We start from the raw sequence: 23155 nt of genomic DNA, 5'->3' as shown, positions 1-23155 counted from the left end.
CTATAGCAAAGTTAAGGACTCAATGGGTAAGGGAAATGGAAAAAAATATTAAAGTTTGTTTTGTTTAACGACACCACTAGATCACATTGGTTTATTAATCATCGGCTATTGGATGTCAAACATTTGGTAACTTTGACATATACAAGTAGTTTTAGAGAGGAAACCCCCTACATTTGTTTCATTAGTAGCAAGGGATCTTTCATATGTACCATCTCACAGACAGTGTAGCACGTACCACTGACTTTGATATACCAGTGGTGTTGCATTGGCTAAAACGCAAAATAGCCTAAATGAACACACCGATGGAGGTCGATCCCAAACTTTTCGCGCAGCAAGTGAGCGCAAATAAGGCTGGTAGGTACTGGGTTCGCAGCCTGGTACTGTCTCAGATTCTGTAGGTAGGTTTAAAGGCGACGCTACACGACACGAACGCACGAGAATCCCGACGATAATAACCTTTTCATAATCCCTATTTTAGCCGACGCCTTATAACTCTAAATAAAATGTGTTGAGTGCGTCGTTAAATAAAACATTTCCTTCCTTCCTTCCCTATTCCAGAGCTTATGGGATGGAAACATTCAACAGCCGGCTTCTGGTAACACCGTCGTCGTGGATGATGCTGGATACAACAGAGACATCGAAGCGGGCGGCCAGGTGTGTTTCGGCTTTGACACGGCCATTAATGGCGTCCATGTTTCCAAGGCAACCATGTCAATAACTGGAGTGTTTTCCAGGGCCGGCATCTGTGATCCAAATGCAGGTAGTTTTGGATTCAGTTTTTCCTTGAGCTTCCAGACAAGTTATTGATACACCCTCCAGCACTTCTTCATGACCCGCCCCCATTATACTTTTGTTTGTTCTTGAGTCTACGAGTGAGCCAGGAAAAAACCCAAATGATGAGGTACCTATTTTGTCTACGACATTCATTTACAGATTTGAAGAAAAAAATCTTAATAAATGCATGTGCAAGCATTTCCTTAAAGCGACTGGCCCTAGTTTGTAAACACTATACAAACTATTGTTCACTATTAGATCTGGTTTCGATCATTGACATAAGGGGTTACTTAGGTTTTATTGTTTAGATTCTCCATTTCGATACATCCAAAGTGTTTCTGGTCATCATGGTGGTTATAATACCACAAACTGTGTTTTTCGTATTTTTAAAACCGCACGTACATTTGAGAAGTAACGCCTATGGTGACGAGCTCCAATCTACATTTTAAGGGTACATTCCCATTTCAACTTCTTAGAATCTTATTTTACTCTGATGTAACTTTATCCAAATACGTTACAGGTTTCTAGATTAACAAAACGTTGTGTCCATTTTCAGGGGTTGAAAGCACTATGCCCTGGCCTGTGTGTGGTTGTAACTTTAGCCAGTCGCTACTATATAAACCAGTAACACTGTGTTTGCGGTTCTAACTTTAGCCAGCCGCTACTATATAAACCAGTGACATTGTGTTTGCGGTTCTAACTTTAGCCAGCCGCTACTATATAAACCAGTGACATTGTGTTTGCGGTTCTAACTTTAGCCAGCCGCTACTATATAAACCAGTAACACTGTGTTTGCGGTTCTAACTTTAGCAACCGCCACTATATAAACCAGTAACACTGTGTTTGCGGTTCTAACTTTAGCAACCGCCACTATATAAACCAGTAACACTGTGTTTGCGGTTCTAACTTTAGCAACCGCCACTATATAAACCAGTAACACTGTGTTTGCGGTTCTAACTTTAGCAACCGCCACTATATAAACCAGTAACACTGTGTTTGCGGTTCTAACTTTAGCAACCGCCACTATATAAACCAGTAACACTGTGTTTGCGGTTCTAACTTTAGCCAACCGCCACTATATAAACCAGTAACACTGTGTTTGCGGTTCTAACTTTAGCCAACCGCCACTATATAAACCACTAACACTGTGTTTACGGTTCTCGCTTTAGCAGCCACTACTATATAAAGCAGTAGCACTGTGTTTACAGGGCATTCTTCTTACTCCATCCCGGAATCCTGGCACGGCGGCTTCATTGGAAAACTCTGTATGACGACCACAACGGCTGTGTGTGGATGGCAAGTGACCATGACCTTTAGTCCGGCGATCACCAGAATAAAGGTTAGTACTGGTAGCACTGATAACACAGGCCTCGATTAAGCCATGAACATAAGGCGGGTTGGTACTGGGTTCGCATCCCCGTACTGCCTCCCATCTAGAGCGATTTTAACGACTCGACGAGTAAAGGCAACATGACACGATACGATTGCGTCGTACGAGAATAGCCACGAGAAAAATATTTTCCTAATACCTATTTTAATAGCATTAACGACTCAAGAAGTAGGTGTAAAGGCTACGAGACACGATACGATTGCATCGTACGAGAATAGTCACACGAATAACTGACTGCATTGCATTAGGTGTTGTTTTATTAATCGGCTATTTTTGTGGCTATTCTCGACAATTTTACATAATCCCTATTACAGAGCTTGTGGGATGGAAACGTTCATCAGCCGGCGTCTGGTTACACCGTCGTTGTGGACGATGCTGGGTACAACAGAGACATCGAGGCAGGCGGCAAGGTGTGTTTTGGCTTTGACACGGCCATTAATGGCGTCCATGTTTCCAAGTCATCCATGTCAATAACTGGGGTGTTTTCCAAGATCGGCATCTGCGATCCGAATGCAGGTAGGTTTGGATTCAGTTTTTCCTTGAGCCCCCAGACATGTTTTTGGATACACCCTCCAACACTCCTTCATCCCCCGTCCCCAATATATTTTTGCTTGTTCTTGAGTCAACGAGTGAGCCAGTAAAAAAAACCAAATGATGATGTACCTCTTGAAGTCTTTGCGCAATTTCTCCTGAAGTATTTTGTCTACGACATTCGTCTACAGATTTGAAAAAAAGGAAAATAAATGCATGTGCTAGCATTTCCTTAAAGCGACTGGCCCTAGAGTGTAAACACTATACGAAATATTGTTCACTATTACATCTGGTTTTGATCATTGAAATAAGGCGTTACTTAGGTTTTATTGTTTAGATTCTCCATTTCCATACATCCATAGTGTTTCTGGTCATCATGGTGGTTATAATACCACGAAATCTGTTTTCCGTATTTAACCGCACCCCCCCCCCCCCCACCCACCCCAAAACACGTACCTCTGAGAAGTAACGCTTATGGATATGAGCTCCAGACTACTTGTTAAGAGTACATTATCATTTCAACTTCTCAGACTCTTGTTTTACTCTGATGTAACTTTATCCAAATACGTTACAGGTTTCTAGATTAACAAAACGTAGTGTCCATTTCCAGGGGTTAAAAGCTACTCTATAAACAAACCGGCCTCGGTGGCGTCGTGGTTAGGCAATCGGTCTACAGGCTGGTAGGTACTGGGTTCGGATCCCAGTCGAGGCATGGGTTTTTTAATCCAGATACCGACTCCAAACCCTGAGTGAGTGCTCCGCAAGGCTCAATGGATAGGTGTAAACCACTTGCACCGACCAGTGATCCATAACTGGTTCAACAAAGTTCATGGTTTGTGCTATCCTGCCTGTGGGAAGCGCAAATAAAAGATCCCTTGCTGCCTGTCGTAAAAAGAGTAGCCTATGTGGCGACAGCGGGTTTCCACTCCAAATCTGTGTGGTCCTTAACCATATGTCTGACGCCATATAACCGTAAATAAAATGTGTTGAGTGCGTCGTTAAATAAAACATTTCTTTCTTTCTTTCTATAAACCAGTAACACTGTGTTTGCGGTTCACGCTTTAGCCAGCCGCTACTATATAAACCAGTAACACTGTGTTTGCGGTTCTCGCTTTAGCCAGCCGCTACTATATAAACCAGTAACACTGTGTTTGCGGTTCACGCTTTAGCCAGCCGCTACTGTATAAACCAGTAACACTGTGTTTGCGGTTCTCGCTTTAGCCAGTCGCTACTATATAAACCAGTAACACTGTGTTTGCGGTTCTCGCGTTAACCAGCCTCTACTATATAAACCAGTAACACTGTGTTTGCGGTTCTCGCGTTAACCAGCCGCTACTATATAAACCAGCAATACTATGTTTTTAGTTCTAACTTTAGCAGCCACTGCTATATAAACCAGTAACACTGTTTGCGGTTCTCGCTTTAGCAGCCACTACTATACAAAGCAGTAATACTGTGTTTGCGGTTCTCGCTTTAGCAGCCACTACTATACAAAGCAGTAATACTGTTTGCGGTTCTCGCTTTAGCAGCCACTACAATACAAAGCAGTAACACTGTTTGCGGTTCTCGCTTTAGCAGCCACTACTATACAAAGCAGTAACACTGTTTGCGGTTCTCGCTTTAGCAGCCACTACTATACAAAGCAGTAACACTGTTTGCGGTTCTCGCTTTAGCAGCCACTACTATACAAAGCAGTAACACAGTGTTTGCGGTTCTAACTTTAGCCAGCCATTACTATATAAACCAGTACCGTAACACAGTGTTTGCGGTTCTAACTTTAGTCAGCCGCTACTATATAAACTAGCTACACTGTTTGCGGTTCTCGCTTTAGCAGCCACTACTATATAAAGTAGTAGCACTGTGTTTACAGGACATTCTTCTTACTCCATCCCGGAATCCTGGCACGGCGGCTTCCTTGGAGAACTCTGCATGACGACCACAACGGCTGTGTGTGGGTGGCAAGTGACAATGACCTTTAGCCCTGCGATCACCAAAATAAAGGTTAGTATTGGTAGCACTGGTGACACCGGCCTCGGTTAAGCCATCGTACATAAGGCGGGTTGGTACTGGGTTCGCATTCCGGTACTGCCTCCCATCTAGAGCGAAGTTAATGACAGTGAGTAAAGGCTACGCGACACGATACGAATGTCTCGTATGAGGATAGTCACACGAATAACCGACTGCATGGTATCAGGTGAAATTGTGATGTGTGTCTTGTTAATCGGCTATTTTTATGGCTACTCACAATACTTTTACATCCCTAATTCAGAGTTTGTGGGATGGAAACGTTCATCAGCCGGCGTCTGGTAACACCGTCGTCGTGGACGATGCTGGGTACAACAGAAACATCGAAGCGGGCGGCAAGGTGTGTTTTGGCTTTGACACGGCCATTAATGGCGTCCATGTCTCCAAGGCAACCATGTCTATAACTGGAGTGTTTTCCAAAATCGGCAGCTGCGATCCGACTCCAGGTAGTTTATGACTTATTGTTTTACAAGAGCCAGAGTTTTAGATAGATCCTCTCTTACTTTCTCATGATGATGATGATGATGAAAATGATGATAGCAAAGATGATGATGATGGTGATGATGGTGGTGGTGGTGATGATGATGATGACGACGATGATGAAAATGATGATAGTAAAGATGATGATGATGGTGGTGGTGGTGATGATGATGATGAAAATTATTGTGATGATGATAACGATGACACAGAAAATGATAATGACGACGGCAATTATATCGACTCCACTATGAAAGGAAGGAAGGAAGGAAAGAAGGAACAAAGAACGAACGAACAAATCCACCAACTGACTAATGAACCAACCAAACAAGTTGAAGAAACGAATTAGTCAGTCATTTGACACTTATGTGTACCCACCGGCGGATCAGACAGGTCTGTCTTTAGCACTACCTCTACGTTCTACGGAGAATATATATATATATATATATATATATATATATATATATATATATATATATATATATATACTGATAATAAAGGAATAGTAATGGTTTTGTATAGTTATATATATATATATATATATATATATATATATATATATACATAAATATACATAAATATACATATACATATACATATATATATAGATATATATATAGATATATATATAGATATATATATATATATATATATATATATATATATATATATATATAACTATACAAAACCATTACCATTACTATTCCTTTATTATCATACACGTTTTATGTTTTATGTTTTAAGGCGCAGGCCGGTACAACTACCAGGATGTGTTACACAAGTCGATTCTCTTCTACGAGGCGCAGCGATCTGGTGTCCTTCCGCAAAACAATCGAATCCCTTGGCGAGGGGATTCGGCTGTTGGCGATCAGTCTCCAAATGGCAGAGATCTGTCGGGGGGATGGTATGATGGTAAGTTTTAAATAAACAGTTTATATATGAGTAGTAGTACGCCAAGGGGGAAATCTGTCACCGATCTTATTCTCTCTCTATTTAAAGGACTTGTACGGGTGTTTCTAATGCAATAGACGGCGAAGATATATTTTTTTAAACGGGTATATGTCTATTAAACCTTCTATACTCGGACGATACTTCCTTACTAGCTTATTCGGCATCTGACCTACAGCATACACTAAATGCCTTTTTCGAATATTGCAATACCTGGAAACGCAAAGTAAACATCGACAAAACTAAAGTATTAATATTTAACGGTAATACAAAGGATTAAAAGAACATATTTACGTTATGCATTGTATAGTATCTAAATCTAAAGATAACACCCTATTAAAAAGACATTCCTGAGTGTGCTGCATTGTAAGATGTTTCCGACTAATAAAATATTTCTACGATTAAACTTGCATATTAAATCTATTTTCTCGTTTAGAATATCAGTGTTTCTATTTTCAGTGTGTTTCTGGTCGTCTTAATATTTGTAATAAGCCCAAACTGGATTCTGTCTTCAAATAATTTCGTACGTACAAAAAATATATATTTTAGAAAATAAATTGAAAATTAACTTATTACTAATATTAGAACGACCAGAAACACGTTTAACATACAGCTACTAATATTTTATGCAGAAAAATATATTTGATATGTAATAACAATCGTTAAAAAGTCTCTGTTAGTCCATAACATGTTAAAAAATTTGAGCAAACTTTAATCGAATGCAAATTATTTTTTTTCGACTCTATGGTTACGCCAATCCTTCTATATGGTTTTGAAATATGGGAATATGAAAATACAGATATAATTGAAACTATACATGAACACTTCATGAGACGCATACTACCTTTTACAAAAGAGCACACCGTTGTGCATGCTATATGACGAGCTCGGAAGGAAGCCACTCAAATTCATTATACAACAACAAATAATTAGCTTCTGGCTTAGAATTGTAACGTGAAAACAAACAAAGATTTCATTCTTACGGCATGGATTACAGTTGTGCGATCAGTTCTTGAATGAACATAATTATAAATGGATTAATAATATTAAAGCTTTACTTGATAATCTTGGCATGTCAGATACATGGATGTACCGAAACTTTCACTGCACTAACATATTAATAGAACAAATAAAATTAAGTCAGTATGACCAGTACATTCAAAACTGGAACAGTGATAAAGATATATCTTCCAAAGGAAAACTTTACAGTATCTTTGAAGATAATCTTAGCTTAGAAAATATATTTTAACATTTTACCCGAATATATCTGGAACTAAGGTAGTCATACACGCTTCCCGGAATGTCTGAAACGAGCAGCTTCACCCCCAATTGTTTCTGATTTATTTTAAGGGTGAGGAGTGGTATTATATATATATATATATATATATATATATATATATATATATATATATATATATATATATATATATATATATAATATATATATATATGTGATGCATATGTCCCTTGAAACGCTGCGTGTAACAGGCTTAGTCACATATGCTACTATTTCGTCTATGGAATTTGGTGGGGTGATATACACCCTATAGTGGTAGCGAATACCTTCTCTAACAATAGTAAATGACAAAACAGGAAAAAAGTTAGTTTTGTTTAACAACACTACTAGAGGACATTATTATATTAATCATCGGCTATTGGGTGTCAAACATTCGGTAATTTTCACATTTTTATTATAGTCTTAGAGAGGAAACTCACCACATTGTTCCATTAGTAGCAAGGCATATTTTATATGTACCATCCCGCAAACAGAATAGCACATACCACGGCTTTTGATATACCAGTTGTAGTGCACTGGCTAGAACGAGAAATAAATAGCGAAAGAAATGTATATACGGCTGCATAACTTGAATCGTAATGGCCTTTTCTTGTAGCTGGCGACTTCGTCAAGTTGAACTTGCCAATGGCGTTCTCCACGACGACACTGCTGTGGGGTCTGATCAGGTTCAAGGACGGATACGTGGCGTCAGGCGAGCTCGCCAACATGTATGACTCAATCAGGTGGCCGCTCGACTACTTCATAAAGTGCTGGGAAGATCAGAACAATGTGTACTGGGCTCAGGTGAGATTCAGACAGACAGACAAATAGATAGATAGATAGATAGATAGATAGATAGACAGACAAACAAATACATGTAAGTCGATGGAGAGAGAGAGAGAAAGAGAGAGAGAGAGAGAGAGAGAGAGAGAGAGAGAGAGAGAGAGAGAGAGAGAGAGAGAGAGAGAGAGAGAGAGAGAAACAGACAGAGACAGAGAGAGACAGAGAAAGAGAGAGATATATATGATGATGATGATGATGGAAATAAAGATAGAAAGGGAAGGAGAGATAGATAGAGAGAGAGACAGACAGATGAGAGAGATAAATAGGGACAGGGATAGAGAGAGAGAGGATGGAGAAAATGAGAGAGAGAGAGAGAGAGAGAGAGAGAGAGAGAGAGAGAGAGAGAGAGAGAGAGAGAGAGAGAGAGAGAGAGAGACAGAGACAGACAGACAGACAGAGACAGAGACAGACAGAGAAAGAGACGAAGAGAAATAGAGCTGGAAAACATGGAGTGAGAGGGATGGAGCAAGGGAGATATAATAGAAGAGAGAAGAAGAAAAGAAAAAGAGGGATAGAGAGACGGGGAAGACTGACTGATACATACAGATGGAATTAGATGGAGACATACGTATATAGATAGCCATTAAGAGGGAAAGACAAGGAAAAAGAGAAGGATAGAAACGTAGATAGGACGGAGAAACAGATAGATAGAGACAGAGAGAATGAGATACTTAGAATCAAGAAGACAGATAGAAAGATACAAACAGAACGGGGGATACGTGTTATATGTGCGGGCGCTCTGTGTACGTCAAGTGTACCGCGGAAATAATATATTCAATTTCTTTTTCTTCTTCCCCCGCGTTTAGGTGGGAAATGCCACTTTAGACCACGATTACTGGGGCAGACCGGAAGAGATGTCAATGGCGAGGCCCGCGTTCAGTGTGACCACGAGCTCAGGCGGAAGTGACGTGTCGGCAGAGACTGCCGCGGCGTTAGCTGCTGGATCCATTGCTTTCCGCACTGAGGGTGAAATAGACGTTAATAGTTGTGTTCTCACTTACACAAGCTTAAACTGGTTTAGCTAAAAATACTTTTAGTTGGAAATGGCGAGCATTCGGACGCAGAATAGCTATACCGGGATGCGTTCATTCGGCCGATTATCGCTAAAGTCTGCTAGACTGGTTTATGCGCTATACATTAAGCCAAAATGGCCACGTCGGAAACCAGTCAAATAGTTCGCTGTCTGAACTCAGGTCCAGTATAAGGCGGAAGTTGTAGTTCGTCGCACTTGGGCAAGCCATGTCCTACGCGTCTGTTAGGTCGTTGCTGGTACACCAGTTGAATTGAACCAGTTTGAAGTGTAAGAGTGAACGCAGCTATAGTTTCATTTATTTGATTTTCTGTTTATCTTCATTAATATATCCATTTAAGATTGATGGGCGGGATTTAGTTCAGTCGGTTGGGTGCTCGCCTGAGGTGCTTGCGTCTCAGGATCGAACCACCTCTGTGGATTGCAAATGGGCGGGACGTAACCCAGTGGTAAAGCGCTCGCTCAATGCGCGGTCAGTTTGTGATCGATCCCCATCGGTGGGCCCATTTGGCTAAATCTCGTTCCAGCCAGTGCACCACTACAAGTATATCAAAGGCCGTGCATATAAAAAAATCCCTTGCTGCTAATCGAAAAGAGTAGCCCTTGAAGTGGCGACAGCGGGTTTCCTCTCTCAATAACTGTGTGGTCCTTAACCATATGTCTGACGCCATATAACCGTAAATAAAATGTGTTGAGTGTATCGTTAAATAAAATAATTCTTTCTTTATTTACTTTGTGAAGGGAAGAACATTTTTATACAACGATGCACTGAACACATTTTAATTACGGTTATATAGCAAAGCCCAGATAATGTGATAGGAAAAAAGTTTGTTTTGTTTAACGACACCACTAGAGCACATTGATTACTAATCGTCGGCTATTGGATGTGAAACATTTGGTTATTCTGACATATAGACTTAGAGAGGAAACCCGTTACATTTTCCATTAGTAGAAAGGAATATTTCATATGCACCATCCCACAGACAGGGTAACACATACCACAGCCTTTGATATGCCAGTCGTCGATGGAACGAGAAATAGCCCAATGGGTCCACTGACGAGGATCGATCCCAAACCGACCACGCTTTACCACTGGGCCACGTCCCCTCCCCTGTGATAGGAAAGCCTCTCCAGCCACGCAATGGGCTACTCTATTCCATCAGCAGCAAGACATCTTTTATATGAAACATCTTACAGGCAGGATAGTACATCTCAATTGTGGAGCACTGGCTACACCATTACTTTATGCGTCCACTACATTGGAAACTTGTGGACGGAACCTGCTGTGTATGTCGCGTAACACCCTCCCCCTCCTCCCCCCCACACACATAGACACTCCCCTCCACACACACACACACACACGTTGGGGGTCATACACTCCCCCTATTTAAGGAACAAAATGCAGTTGTTTTGTTTTGTCCTACTCTATACAATAAAGATGAAATACCTTGATTGTGCTTCCCCACTGTAGACTGTTCCCCCATCCACTATAGGTTGTACCCCCCCCCCCCCCTTCAATTTAGATATCGTTGCTATGGGCCTGCATACTGTCAGGATACACACCCCATAACCGCACCCGTGAAGTGGGTGAATAACGGTGTTCGTGATAATAAATTAATCGTTATAGCGGTGGTGAGATTTGTATTGTTTATATTTTTTAGATCCGAGCTACTCAGCAACGTTACTGTCTAAAGCCATCAGTCTGTACGACTTCGCTTATAACCACAGAGGAACCTACACAAACTCTGTTCCAGCTGCAGACGCCTACCCGTAAGTAGTATCTTTTGTCTTAAAGAAAATGATAAAATAAATGGTAGTATACTCAATGAACTTAATACCGGCCTCACCGGCCTCGGTGGCGTCGTGGTTGGGCCATCGGTCTACGGGCTGGTAGGTACTGGGTTCGGATCCCATTCGAGGCATTGAATTTTTAATCCAGATACCGACTCCAAACCCTGAGTGAGTGTTCCGCAAGGCTCAGTGGGTAGGTGTAAACCACTTGCAACGACCAGTGATCCATAGGTAGGAAAATAATAATGTATCGTACTTGTTAGCAATGTGGTTCAGACTTTAACCACAAACAGCTAACCATGAATCCCAGATGTCCTAGTCAGACAGCCCAGATAGCTAAGGTATGCGTCCAGGACAGCGTGTTTGAACCTTATTTGGATATAAACACGAAACAAAGTATAAATGAAATTTCACAAAATTGATGGCTAATTTTTTCTATTAATATAAGGAAAGAAATGTTTCATTTAACGACGCACTCAATACATTTTATTTAAGATTATATGGCGGAAACCCGCTGTCGCCACTTCATGGGCTACTCTTTTCCGTCGTGACAGTTGGTAGTCTGAAGCTAGCATTACACATTGGTTCGTGATGATATTTGTCTTTTTTTCTGTTCTAAACTGTTGTCTAAATCATTATACGTATACGAACAAGTTACAACGTCGACACTTGGCAACGGAGGAAGCTGATTAAAAAAGAACAGTTAAATATTTTTGTTTAACGACACCACTAGAGCACACTGATATATTAATCTTTTATATGCACCATCCCACAGACAGGATAGAACATCTGGGATTCATGGTTAGCTGTTTGTGGTTAAAGTCTGAACCACATTGCTAACAACTACGATAAATTATTATTTTCCTATCTTTAATTACCGATAAATTGTCGTAGTTGTAAACAAGTGTGGTTCAGGCTTTAGTTAGACAGAAGATTTCAATGTAGTGGTCTTACACCTACCCACTGAATCGTTAAAACTCGCTCTGGATGGGAGCCGGTACCGGGCTCCGAACCCAGTACCAACCAGCCTTATGGAAGGAAGGAAATGGATTATTGCACGACGCATTTAACACATTTTAAATACGGTTATATGACGTCGGACATATGGTTAAGGACCACACAGATATTGAGGGAAGAAACCCGCTGTCGCCACTTCATGGGCTACTCTTTTCGATTAGCAGCAAGGCATCTTTTATATGCACCATCCCATAGGGTCTACATGATGGCACACACCACGGCCTTTGATGTACCAGTCGTGGTGCACTGGCTGGAGCGAGAAATAACCGAATCGGCCCACTGACGGAGATCGATCCCAAGTCAGCGCTTTACCACTGGGCAACGTCCCCCCCCCCCCCCCCCCACCCCACCCCCAGCCGTATGTGTCCGATGACTTTAACCACGGCACCACCGAGGCCGGTTTTGGGTAGAGTTAGTTCATTTCAATGTATTTCAGGTCTACCGCCTACAACGATGAGCTGTGCTGGGGGGCGGCCTGGTTGTACAAGGCGACCGGTGATGCGACTTACATCCAAAAGGCTCACGAATTCGCTTTCACGGACTCTGGAGAATTTTCCTGGGACGACAAGATCAGAGGATGTCAGGTATAAGCCACGCCACCAGTGCCGTATTAGTGCACAGGCCGACTAGGCACAGGTCTAGGGTGACACATTGTTGGGGACAAAATAAAAACAAACGATAACTACTATTACTACGACTACTGCTGCTGCTGCTGCTGTTGCAAGCGCAACTAGTACTACCACTTCAAGTATAACGATAGCAGTAACAGCAGCAGCAGCAGTATCAACAGCAGCAGTAGTAGCAGCAGCAATAGCAATAGCAATAGCAATAGCAGCAGCAGCAGCAACATCAGTAGTAGCAGTGACAGCAGCAGCAGCAACAGCAGTAGCAGCAGCAATAGTAGTAGTAGTAGTAGTAGTAGTAGCAGTAGTAGTAGTAGTAGTAGTAGTAGTAGTAGTAGTAGTAGTAGCAGCAGCAGTACAAGCAGCAGCAGCAGCGACACCAGTAGCAGCAGTAGCAGAAGCAGTAGAAGCAGCAACTGCAGCAGAAGCAGTAGCAGCAGTAGAAGCAGCAGCAGCAGTAACAGTATTTGTATTAGTGGTAACAGGCTGTGTCTATTTAACAGGTTTTGCTGTATGAGATCGCAAAGGAACGAAATGATGTCACTAACGAAAATACATTCAGGACGGACATCGATAATTTCCTGACGAGCTGGATGCCAGGTGGAAGTATACAGCAGACTCAGTGCGGGCTTGGCTGGATCGGGCAGTGGGGGGCATTGCGCTATGCAGGTAAGGGATGTTCTAGACACAATTACCAGGGTGGAGGTTGGGGTGGGCTTCAGTTGCGTATCATATTTGCAGCATTCCAGGCCTTTTAACTTGATTGTCTTGGTTGTACCAGGATGTAGCCCAGTGGTAAATCGCACGCCTGGTATGCGGTCCGTCTATGATCGACCCCCGTCGGTAGGCCGCCTAGGTTATTTCTTGTTCCGGCCTGTTCACCACGACTGGTATATCAATGGCCGTGGCATGTGCTATCCTGTCTGTGGTATGCTGCATATAAAAGATTCCTTGCTGCTAATGGAAAACAATGTAGCGGGTTTCCTCTATATGACTGTCAAAACGACCATATGTTTGACGTTCAATAGCCTATGATTAATAAATCAATGTGCTTTTTTGGTGTCATTAAACAAAAGAAACTTAAACTTGAACTTGGTTGTATCCAGTTAAGGTTCAAACACGCTTTCATGGGCAAATATATTGATTACTCAGGCATGGATTCGGGTGTGTGGTCTACATGCAATCATTTAAATGGAAATTGTATATTACGGTAAATGTACTTTAAAATTGGTTGGGAAAAAAATGTCGACATGAGGGATGGAGGGGCCCAGATCCCCTCAACACCCCCACCCACCACCCCACCCCCCGCAAACACACACACACACACACACACACACACACACACACACACACGGGTCTGCAACTGTTGCCTGTGCTGTCTGTCTCTTGTAGGGGTTATTTGTTGTTTGGTAGAAGAGAGAGAGAGAGAGAGAGAGAGAGAGAGAGAGAGAGAGAGAGAGAGAGAGAGAGAGAGAGAGAGAGAGAGAGACAGACAGACAGACAGACAGACAGACAGACAGACAGACAGACAGACAGACAGACAGACAGACAGACAGACAAGACAGACAGACAGACAGACAGAGAGAGAGAGAGAGACAGAGAGAGAGAGAGAGAGAGAGAGAGAGAGAGAGAGAGAGAGAGAGAGAGAGAGAGAGAGAGAGAGAGAGGGGGGGGGGGGGAGGGAGAGAGGGGGGGAGGGAGGGAGAAGTCTTTGTAGCGTCCTTACGCCGCCATACTCAACAATTATAACTTTTTTGTTTTAGTGGTAAAGCGTTCGGTTTAGGATCGATTCCCGTCGGTGGACCCATTGGGATATTTCTCGTTAAAGTCAGTGCACCACGACATTTGTTTTTCTCTTCCCCGCGTGTAACTAGTTTGTTTGTTTTGTTTAAAGACACCACTAGAGGACATTTATTAATTATCTGCTATTGGATATTTAATTTTTTTTTTTTTAAATTGGCACGTAGTCATCAGAGGAAACCCGCTATATGTTTCCTAATGCAGCAAGGGACATGTTATGTGCACTTTCCCACAGACAGGAAAGCACATACCACGGCCTTTGACCAGTTGTGTTGTGGTGCACTGGTTCGAACGAGACAAAAAAAACCCAGTCAGTTGAATAGATCCACTGAGGTGGTTCGATCCTGCGATGCAAGCACCTCACGCGAGCGCTCAACCGACTGAGCTAAATCCCGCACCCTCCCTTTATTGTAACTATCCAAAATGTGCTACAGGTTTGTAGACTGATCAAAGTTATTGTCCATGCTTACTGGTTGAATCCAACGTTTGCGAATTTAAGGCATTGCCTCGGCACAGTCGGAGGCGTACGGGCTTCCAGTTTGGTGGTGGTGGGGTGATGGTGGTGGTGGGGGGTAATGACAGGCTGATTTTTGCCCGAATTGAATGAAAATACCCGAATCTGAATAACAACATTTATTAATATTACAATTACTTCCAAACAGCTATATAGGGCTGGAAATGAACCACTACGCATTTTAACCTGGATTATAACTAATATTATTTCAGGCCTGCTCATTTTGCCCAAAAATATCTCTATCTTTTTTGCCCGAATTTGAGGATTTACTTCAGCACTAGTGGGACAGTTGCCCTCACCCCCACCCCACCCCACCCACCCCGTCCCCTGTCTCGTATGCTTATGGATACAGTAATATATAATACGAGAAATTCATACCGATGAGAATATTCAGTTGAGATGGTCATAATTTTACAAGACATCCAAAGATCCATATAGAGTGGATGCATGCGATGCGTGCGTCTGAAAACCTCATGAGACCAGTCGTTATGAAACAATCGTATATGGTGTATACGCCCAAAACGCAAGCCAGTCGGACCGCACGCACGCGCCGCATTCAGTCTGTATGAGCCTTAACATATCTATCGCGCGTGTACAGTTGATGTTGATTTTTTTAAAAGAAGTTTATTGACCCCAGACACAAGTATGGTAGTGTGAGGGTGTAATTTGAATCAATATAATAATATTAATAAGCATGAATACATGCACACATGGAATTCACTAATATGTTGGGTTAACAGTGTGTGAGCTTTAACATATCTTTCGCGCATGTACAGTTGATGTTTACGTCATACAATATCTGTGGCGTCCATACAAATAGTCGCAACGTGGTAATATTTAATGGAGTGATAACAATTAATAAGGGTGGTAATATTTAATGGGCTGTCAAAATTGGAGATTTGAATACTACAACCCAATAATGTTCTTGTAATCTTGTGTTCACAGCGAACTCGGCTTTGATCGCTCTGATCGCGGCCGAGGACGGCATCAAAACGACGTCATTCAGGACGTGGGCGACGAAACAGATCAACTTCATGCTTGGGGATAACTTGAACCACAGGAGCTACGTCGTTGGCTTCGGCAACAACCCACCTGTACGACCTCATCACAGCAGCAGGTACGTATCTAAAGGCGGTGCCACACTACGCGAGTGTTTCGTACGAGAAATAGCCTATTGCATTGCAGCTCGTCTTGTCAGAATCGGCTATTCTCGTATGAGACACTCGCTTCGTGTGGCGTTGCATACTCTCGTAGTATTATAGACCATTCACATGATACAAAAACAATACACATGATGAAAACCATACGCATGGTGAAAACCATACACATGATGAAAACATTACACATGATGAAAATCAAACGGAAGGCCCAGTAACTGCATAATTATATGTGTAATAGGTGCGATGATGATGATGATGATGATGATGATTATGATGATGATGAAGATGACGATGATGGTGGTGATGATGATGATGATTTGAATAAGTTAATGTTGATAATTACGACTGTGTTAATGGCAATGGTAATATTGATGATGAAGATGACGATGATGACGATGCTTTGAATATGTTAATGTTGATATTGATTATGATGACGATGATGGTAGTGGTAATGACAATGACGAATACAATGACGACGATGATAATAATGAAGTGTAGACGATGTCGTAGCTTCGTTTTCTGCTGCTGTTGTAGTTATCTTAATACGACATATTTTCTTTTTATATGTTTCCATCCAACTAGTGATCAAACATCCCTTTAAAAAACAATAAAGGAACAAATGAAAGTAAAAGAAATATATAACAACAAGAAAACAAGATTTTTAAAAATCAAATAATAAAAAATAAAACCTATTAGGATCCATTCAACTGATTTTTTTATTTTTTTATTTTGTGTTCCATCCAGTGCACGACAACTGATCAAAGACCGTGGTATGTACTTTTCTGTCTGTGGGAAAGTGCATACAAAAGATACCAAATATTTGACATCCAATAGCCAATGATTAATTAATCAAGGTGCTCCAGTGGTGTCGTTAAACGAAACAAACTTCTTTTTTTCATTCTTTTTTCAGTTCCTGTCCAGACGTGCCTGCCCCATGCGGTTGGAACGAGTTCAGCAGCTCCAGCCCTAACCCACAGACCTTGCATGGGGCACTGGTGGGTGGACCCGCTCTGGACGAGTCGTACCAAGACGTGCGCAGCGACTACATCCAAAACGAGGTGGCGTGCGACTACAACGCCGGCTTCCAGTCCGCACTGGCTGGTAAGTACTGGCCCGAAATCAAGTTTATTCGATGGGTTGGGGTTTTTTCCCCACCTTATAACTTCAATGGCGAATTCGGAAGAAGGTTGTGTGTGCCCATTTTAATGACTTTTTAACAAAACCACACATACCATTCACAATATAACCTACAACACTAAATTGTCCCGAAAAACGTCCCACCAAAACCACCAGCACCGTCGTCAATAATAATATAAAACACAAGAACAAAACAGTAGATTTATGACACCAAAAATATTACGGTAAGCCAGACCTATAATTTTGCTGGGAGCGGGGAGTAGCTTAAGCGGTAGATTGTCCGCCTGTGAAGTGGTTCGCCATTGGATCGATACTTCTCAGTAGACCCATTTGCAGTTTGGGCTATTCTCCGTTCCAACCAGAGGTCCACAACTGGTTCATCAAAGGCCGTGGTATATGTTGTCCTGTCTGTGGGAAAGTGCATATAAAAGACCCCTTGCTGCTTATTGGAAAGAGTAGCCTATGTGGCGGCAGCGGGTTTCCTCTAAAGAAATATGTCAGAATGACCATATCTTTGACGTCCAATAGCCGATAATAAGATAAAAAACCGCAATGTTCTCTAGAGGCGTTGTTAAATAAAACAAAATTTACTTTTTTATAATTTTGCCAAATGTTTACTTTTGGAATTGTAAGTAAATTCACAGATTCGTATATATTTGTCATTACTGTACCAATTTCTTTTTCTAATTTAAACATAGATACTATGTTTTTATTTTTTTATTTTTTTTGTCATTCCAGGTTTGATACATCTCGAAGATTCATCACAACTTCCTGCAGTTACCCCACCATCAGGATGTTAAATTATACGAAAGACAATAATCCATAAAATAAATAAATGTATTTTATTAACTAATTTAGTTGAGCTCTATAATTAGACTAGATGTAACCCGTGCCAAGCACGATCACGTTTAGATGGGGTGTGCTCGCCAAACTATCGGCTACCCCCCCCCCCCCCAAACAAAAATTGACAAAAACCGTAAATATTCTAATAGAGTCTTAGTAGCCAAGTTCGAAAAACATCGTAACTTTAAGTTTGCTGTTAAGAAGTTTTATTTGTTTTCTGTACTAAGCATTTTGTTTCAGTTAAGGCTGGTTTCCATAAACACTTTGGTGACGGACGTGCATGGACCCAGATCAAACTTAACTCAATGGCCCGATTTTACAGAGTCTGTTTTTAACTTATGTGCGTGGAACTGCGTGTATTTACAATGCTTAAGCACCAGGGCCCATATTTTCGAATCTATCTTAGCGCTACGAAATCGTAAAACCATCGTAGGGTGTGACGTCCTTACAGCACACGCCATAGTGACGTCATAGCTTACGATGATTTTACGATTTTGTAGGCTAATATTGCTTCGAAAATGTGGGCCCTGCACTGAACACAAACTGGCTTCGTAAACTGCCCATTAAGTCCACAATTGGGACAAACTGAGAGAGCCATATAAACGGGCTTCGTAAATTCGGTCAATGAAGTAAAAAAAAATGAGGCAAATTGAGATAGCTATAAAATTGCCTGTTTGATATGCTGTCCGAGGATACAAAAGAAAGAAATGTTTTATTTAACGACGCACTCAACACATTTTAATTACGGTTATATGGCGTCAGACATATGGTTACATTTGCGCTTCCCACAGGCAGGATAGTACAAACCGTGGCCTTTGTTGAACCAGTTATGGATCACTGGTCGGTGCAAGTGGTTTACACCTACCCATTGAGTCTTGTGGAGCACTCACTCAGGGTTTGGAGTCGGTATCTGGATTAAAAATCTCATGCCTTGACTGGGATCTGGAACTCAGTACCTACCAGCCTATAGACCGATGGCCTAACCACGACGCCACCGAGGCCGGTCGTCCGAGGATACACGCATATTAACCAAGTAGATGTTAAACATAAGCGTAAAGTTGCGTACAAATACAATTTTATTGTTTTAAATGTTAGTCAGGGGTGTATAGATGATGAATCTGACGGGTGCCCCCTTGGCACTTTTGGGCAACTGTTTCAATTGACGTCTTTGGACACGCCCCTTTTAAAAATGTTGATTACGTAGGTCAAATATATTTTTCAATACAAACATAGCGTGTTTGGTATCCATTTAAAGGCAATGACACAGGAATTGCGAAAAATATGCATTATAGTCAATAAATTCATACCTAAAGGTTACGCTAATGTCATTTAAGGTCATACAAAGTCATTCAAGATCAGAATTGTAAGCATTATTAATATTTTCTGTTTCTTTACAGTAGTTAAGCCGTACTTTACCTATTCATTTTTGTATTTACATACGTTTGCCAACAAATAACCGATGTATTTTTTTTGTTAAATATTATTCATTCATTCATTCACCCATGACAACAAATGACTTTCACCTTGTGATTTGCACAGTATTCGTCTGTCCTACAACCACAGTACCCGTCAGTTTCTTCATCAACACCCACCAAACTTTCATTTAAATCATTAAATCGCATTTGTACGCAACTTTACGGTCAGACTAGTTGTTTATGTTTTCTACTTGACTGCAATGTATTGGTTATGTCAGAATTGATTACATATCTATACACGGTTGCTAGAAAACGGTGGAAGTTAGAAATGGTTTGAAATGTTATCTATCTGCTGGTTACTAGCTTTGTATTCCCCTCTAACCATTTGAGTTGCGCGTCCAGGACATCGTGCTTGGACCATCGTCGGGTATATGCACGAAACAATCAAGACAGCAAACATTGGTATATTATAAATGTATAAATATTGAAAATATACAAATGTACACGGAATCTGTGGTGATTACACAAAATAGGAGATACATGCATACATACAGACATACAGACAGACGTGCGTGCGTGCGTGCGTACGTACGTACGTACACACATATATACATACATGTACATACATACATGCATATATGCATGCACGCAATAGTTGATAGGTAGGTAGGTAGGTAGATAGATAGGTACATGTAGGTAGATAGATAGATAGATAGGTCGATAGACCGACTGAAAGACATACAAACGGACGGACAGACAAACAGATATACAGTGCTCTTAGGGAAATAGTATCTTTTTTTTGTTTTCAAATTTCTAGCAGATCAATTAACACAAAACAGTTTTTGCAATTTCAACTCTTCCTACCTCATTGCCTTATTACCTCATCTTCGTTCCTCTGCTACTAGTGTATTTTATGCCTCATTAATTCTATTCTACTTACAATAGTTTGACACACAATAGCCGACGTATTTTTCTCGCTGGGGTGTCGTTAAACATCTATTCTTTCCTATGCCTTATTAAAGGGACATTCCTGAGTTTGCTGCTTTGTAAGATGTTTTCGACTAATAAAATATTTCTACGATTAAACTTACATATTAAATATATTTTCTTGTTTAGAATATTAGTGTCTGTATAGTCAATGTGTTCCTGGTCGTCTTAATATTTGTAAGAAGCCCAAACTGGATTTTGTCTTCAAATAATTTCGTACGTGCAGTAAACTCAGGAATGTCCCTTTAATGGTCAAAACGAATGTTTATATTACAGCTGGGATCTACGTATTTGTTGACGGCGATGACGACATTATTTATTCACCAGCTGTATCATCTAAGATAACCTCCACAACACAATAGTCCTCCAACCACCATCCCCACCCCAGCCCTCCGGTTCCGACGGTCCTAATAGCAAATGTATTTCTTTTTTGTCTTGCTGGGTTGTGTTAACACATTCATTCATTCACTAGCTACAGTTTTTATTTCGTAAACTAGTCTGGGAGTGGCAGTCCTCTTTTTGGCGGTGCACGAGGGATGACATCTTCGGTAACTGATTTCCCGGCAGTGGCTGTCCTCCTATAGACGAGGCATTAGATAGAATCAATCAACCAGCCACTATTTTGAAAAATGCCCGTTCGTCTCTGTGTTGTGCAGAGATACGGCCCTAACCATGTATTTCGGTTTTGTCGTTCACATTTGAAAGCACAAGAGTATAAAATACTCTAAGAACATCTAAAATATGTCAGGTTTATTTTTTGTGGAGGTTTTGGGTTTTTTTTCTTCTTTGTTTTTTTGTTTTCCTTTATTTTTTTTTTATTTTTTTTTAGATAAAACCAATAATGAAAGAAATCAATGATTTGCCACATAGCGATGTTTCATAGGCGGTTTTTTTATTTATTTATTTTTTTGGTCTTCTTTTTTTCATACAATTTCTCTAAAAAGTGTTAGTAGAGTAACATTTTGGCAATTGCCATATAATTTGATTTTCTTATTTCTATAATTGTTTTGTATCACCATATGCAGGGGTGGGTCCAGGATTTTGTAACGGTGTGGGGGGGGGGGGGGGGGGGTCACAAAATGCTAAAACGGGCAATTTGAGTTTGTTGAAGGAAAGCTCCCAAAGATGAATTTAGGAAAAAAAAAAAAAATAATAATAATTAATTAAAAAGGGCACTTAAAGCGGGAGTGGGGGCGATCGGGATATATATGACCTCCTTTAGTTTGCGGACTGCAAACATCGCGGTAGATGTTGGTTTTTTTGGGGGGTTGTTGTTTTTTTGTTTGGGGGGGGGGGGGTTGGTAGTCAACATTTGTTTAGGGTCGCAGCGTAAATTTAGGGTCGGTAGGGAAACCTTAGTTAAAGGTGCTATAATACAATGCTATAACATTGTAGCCTTGAATCCACTACATGTAATACATCAATACACGCGTTGTTGCCTTTCAAAGTGCAGTGACGAGTCCAACATGTTACCACCTTTAGCTGTCAGGTAAAAAACAAAACAAAATGCGTCTAGGTTTTCCTGGTGTAATAACACCAGCTACAGTTTGACAGCCCAACTCATTAACCTTAACCCCCTTCTCAAAGTCCTAGATCTGCACCTGTAGTAAATGGATGTTACTTGGTCGTTATCTAGTACGGAGGTGTGATTTTAATAAAAAGGACACATACCCTTACTCTTGAAGCAGCTATTAACAAAAAAGAAAGTGTATCCCCCTTTAGCTGCCAAGTGAAAAAAAAAAGATTGACTCCCTAACTTATTAACCTTAACCCCGCTTCTCAAATTCCTAGCTCCGCACCTGAAGTAGATTAATAATCAATGGAGGTCACCTTATACGGAGGTGTGGTTTCAATACACTAATGCATTTTTTTTTAAAGTGCAGATACAATCATCTTGAAAGCAGTTATTAATGTTTTTAAAAGTGTACGACATTCTTTCTCCTTTCACTGAAATATGTGTTGATTATTCAGAACTATCACTGTGTGGCTTAAAATATAGCTTCAGATAAAATTGATGGAAATACTTTTTAATGCGTTTAATATCTATAATATAAGGCTTTTTTAAAAACTTTTTTCCATCGTTCTGACAATGTCTCCTCTTTTGATTTGTACTGCCGACCGTCTGCTTTTTGTATTTATCAATGCCACAAGAATCGTTTTGCGCTCAGGTCCTCGACTATCATACACACCTCGTGCTAAATATTGCATACACAGATCATTTTTTTTATAAATACAACCGCAATGGAGGCCGCCATATTTGTTACCGTACTTAGTTCAGTGGTTATATAGTTGTACTATGCCAAATAAAATGGCATAGGCGACAATATTAACGAATATTGTTTAAACACTATATGCATTATATCAACCAAACTATGACCCATAAATATTAGTTCTGCATCCCTTCCTTGAAAGTATTAACTGAAGAAAATGGTACCATTCACGGCTCATTTTCGACATAACCGTAATGTTTTGTTTGTTTGTTTGTTTGTTTGTTTGGTTTGGGGTTTGTTTTGTGGGGGTTTCTGTGTGTGGTTTTTTGTTGTTGTTTTTTTTTTTTTTGTTTTTTGTTGTTGG

The 23155-nt window shown here is 40.8% G+C and overlaps 1 protein-coding gene across 1 annotated transcript in view; it reads left to right on the top strand.

Moving 5' to 3' along the window:
* The window catches only part of LOC121390094, a 32514-nt gene extending 14328 nt beyond the window's left edge, over nt 1-18186 (top strand). Inside the window, exons 5-18 of the mRNA XM_041521812.1 lie at nt 559-760; nt 1983-2113; nt 2479-2680; nt 4566-4696; nt 4965-5166; nt 5942-6109; nt 8038-8225; nt 9071-9230; nt 10956-11064; nt 12539-12686; nt 13229-13394; nt 15985-16156; nt 17110-17300; nt 18075-18186. Of these exons, the coding sequence (XP_041377746.1) occupies nt 559-760; nt 1983-2113; nt 2479-2680; nt 4566-4696; nt 4965-5166; nt 5942-6109; nt 8038-8225; nt 9071-9230; nt 10956-11064; nt 12539-12686; nt 13229-13394; nt 15985-16156; nt 17110-17300; nt 18075-18136 (2232 nt within the window). The 3' untranslated portion in view covers nt 18137-18186. The remainder of the gene's footprint in view (nt 1-558; nt 761-1982; nt 2114-2478; nt 2681-4565; nt 4697-4964; nt 5167-5941; nt 6110-8037; nt 8226-9070; nt 9231-10955; nt 11065-12538; nt 12687-13228; nt 13395-15984; nt 16157-17109; nt 17301-18074) is intronic.
* Nucleotides 18187-23155: the final 4969 nt, after the last annotated feature.

This window comes from Gigantopelta aegis, chromosome 15, assembly GCF_016097555.1.
Source record: "Gigantopelta aegis isolate Gae_Host chromosome 15, Gae_host_genome, whole genome shotgun sequence".
Classification (NCBI taxonomy): Eukaryota; Metazoa; Mollusca; class Gastropoda; order Neomphalida; family Peltospiridae; genus Gigantopelta; species Gigantopelta aegis.
This window is presented reverse-complemented; position numbering and strand designations above follow the sequence as displayed.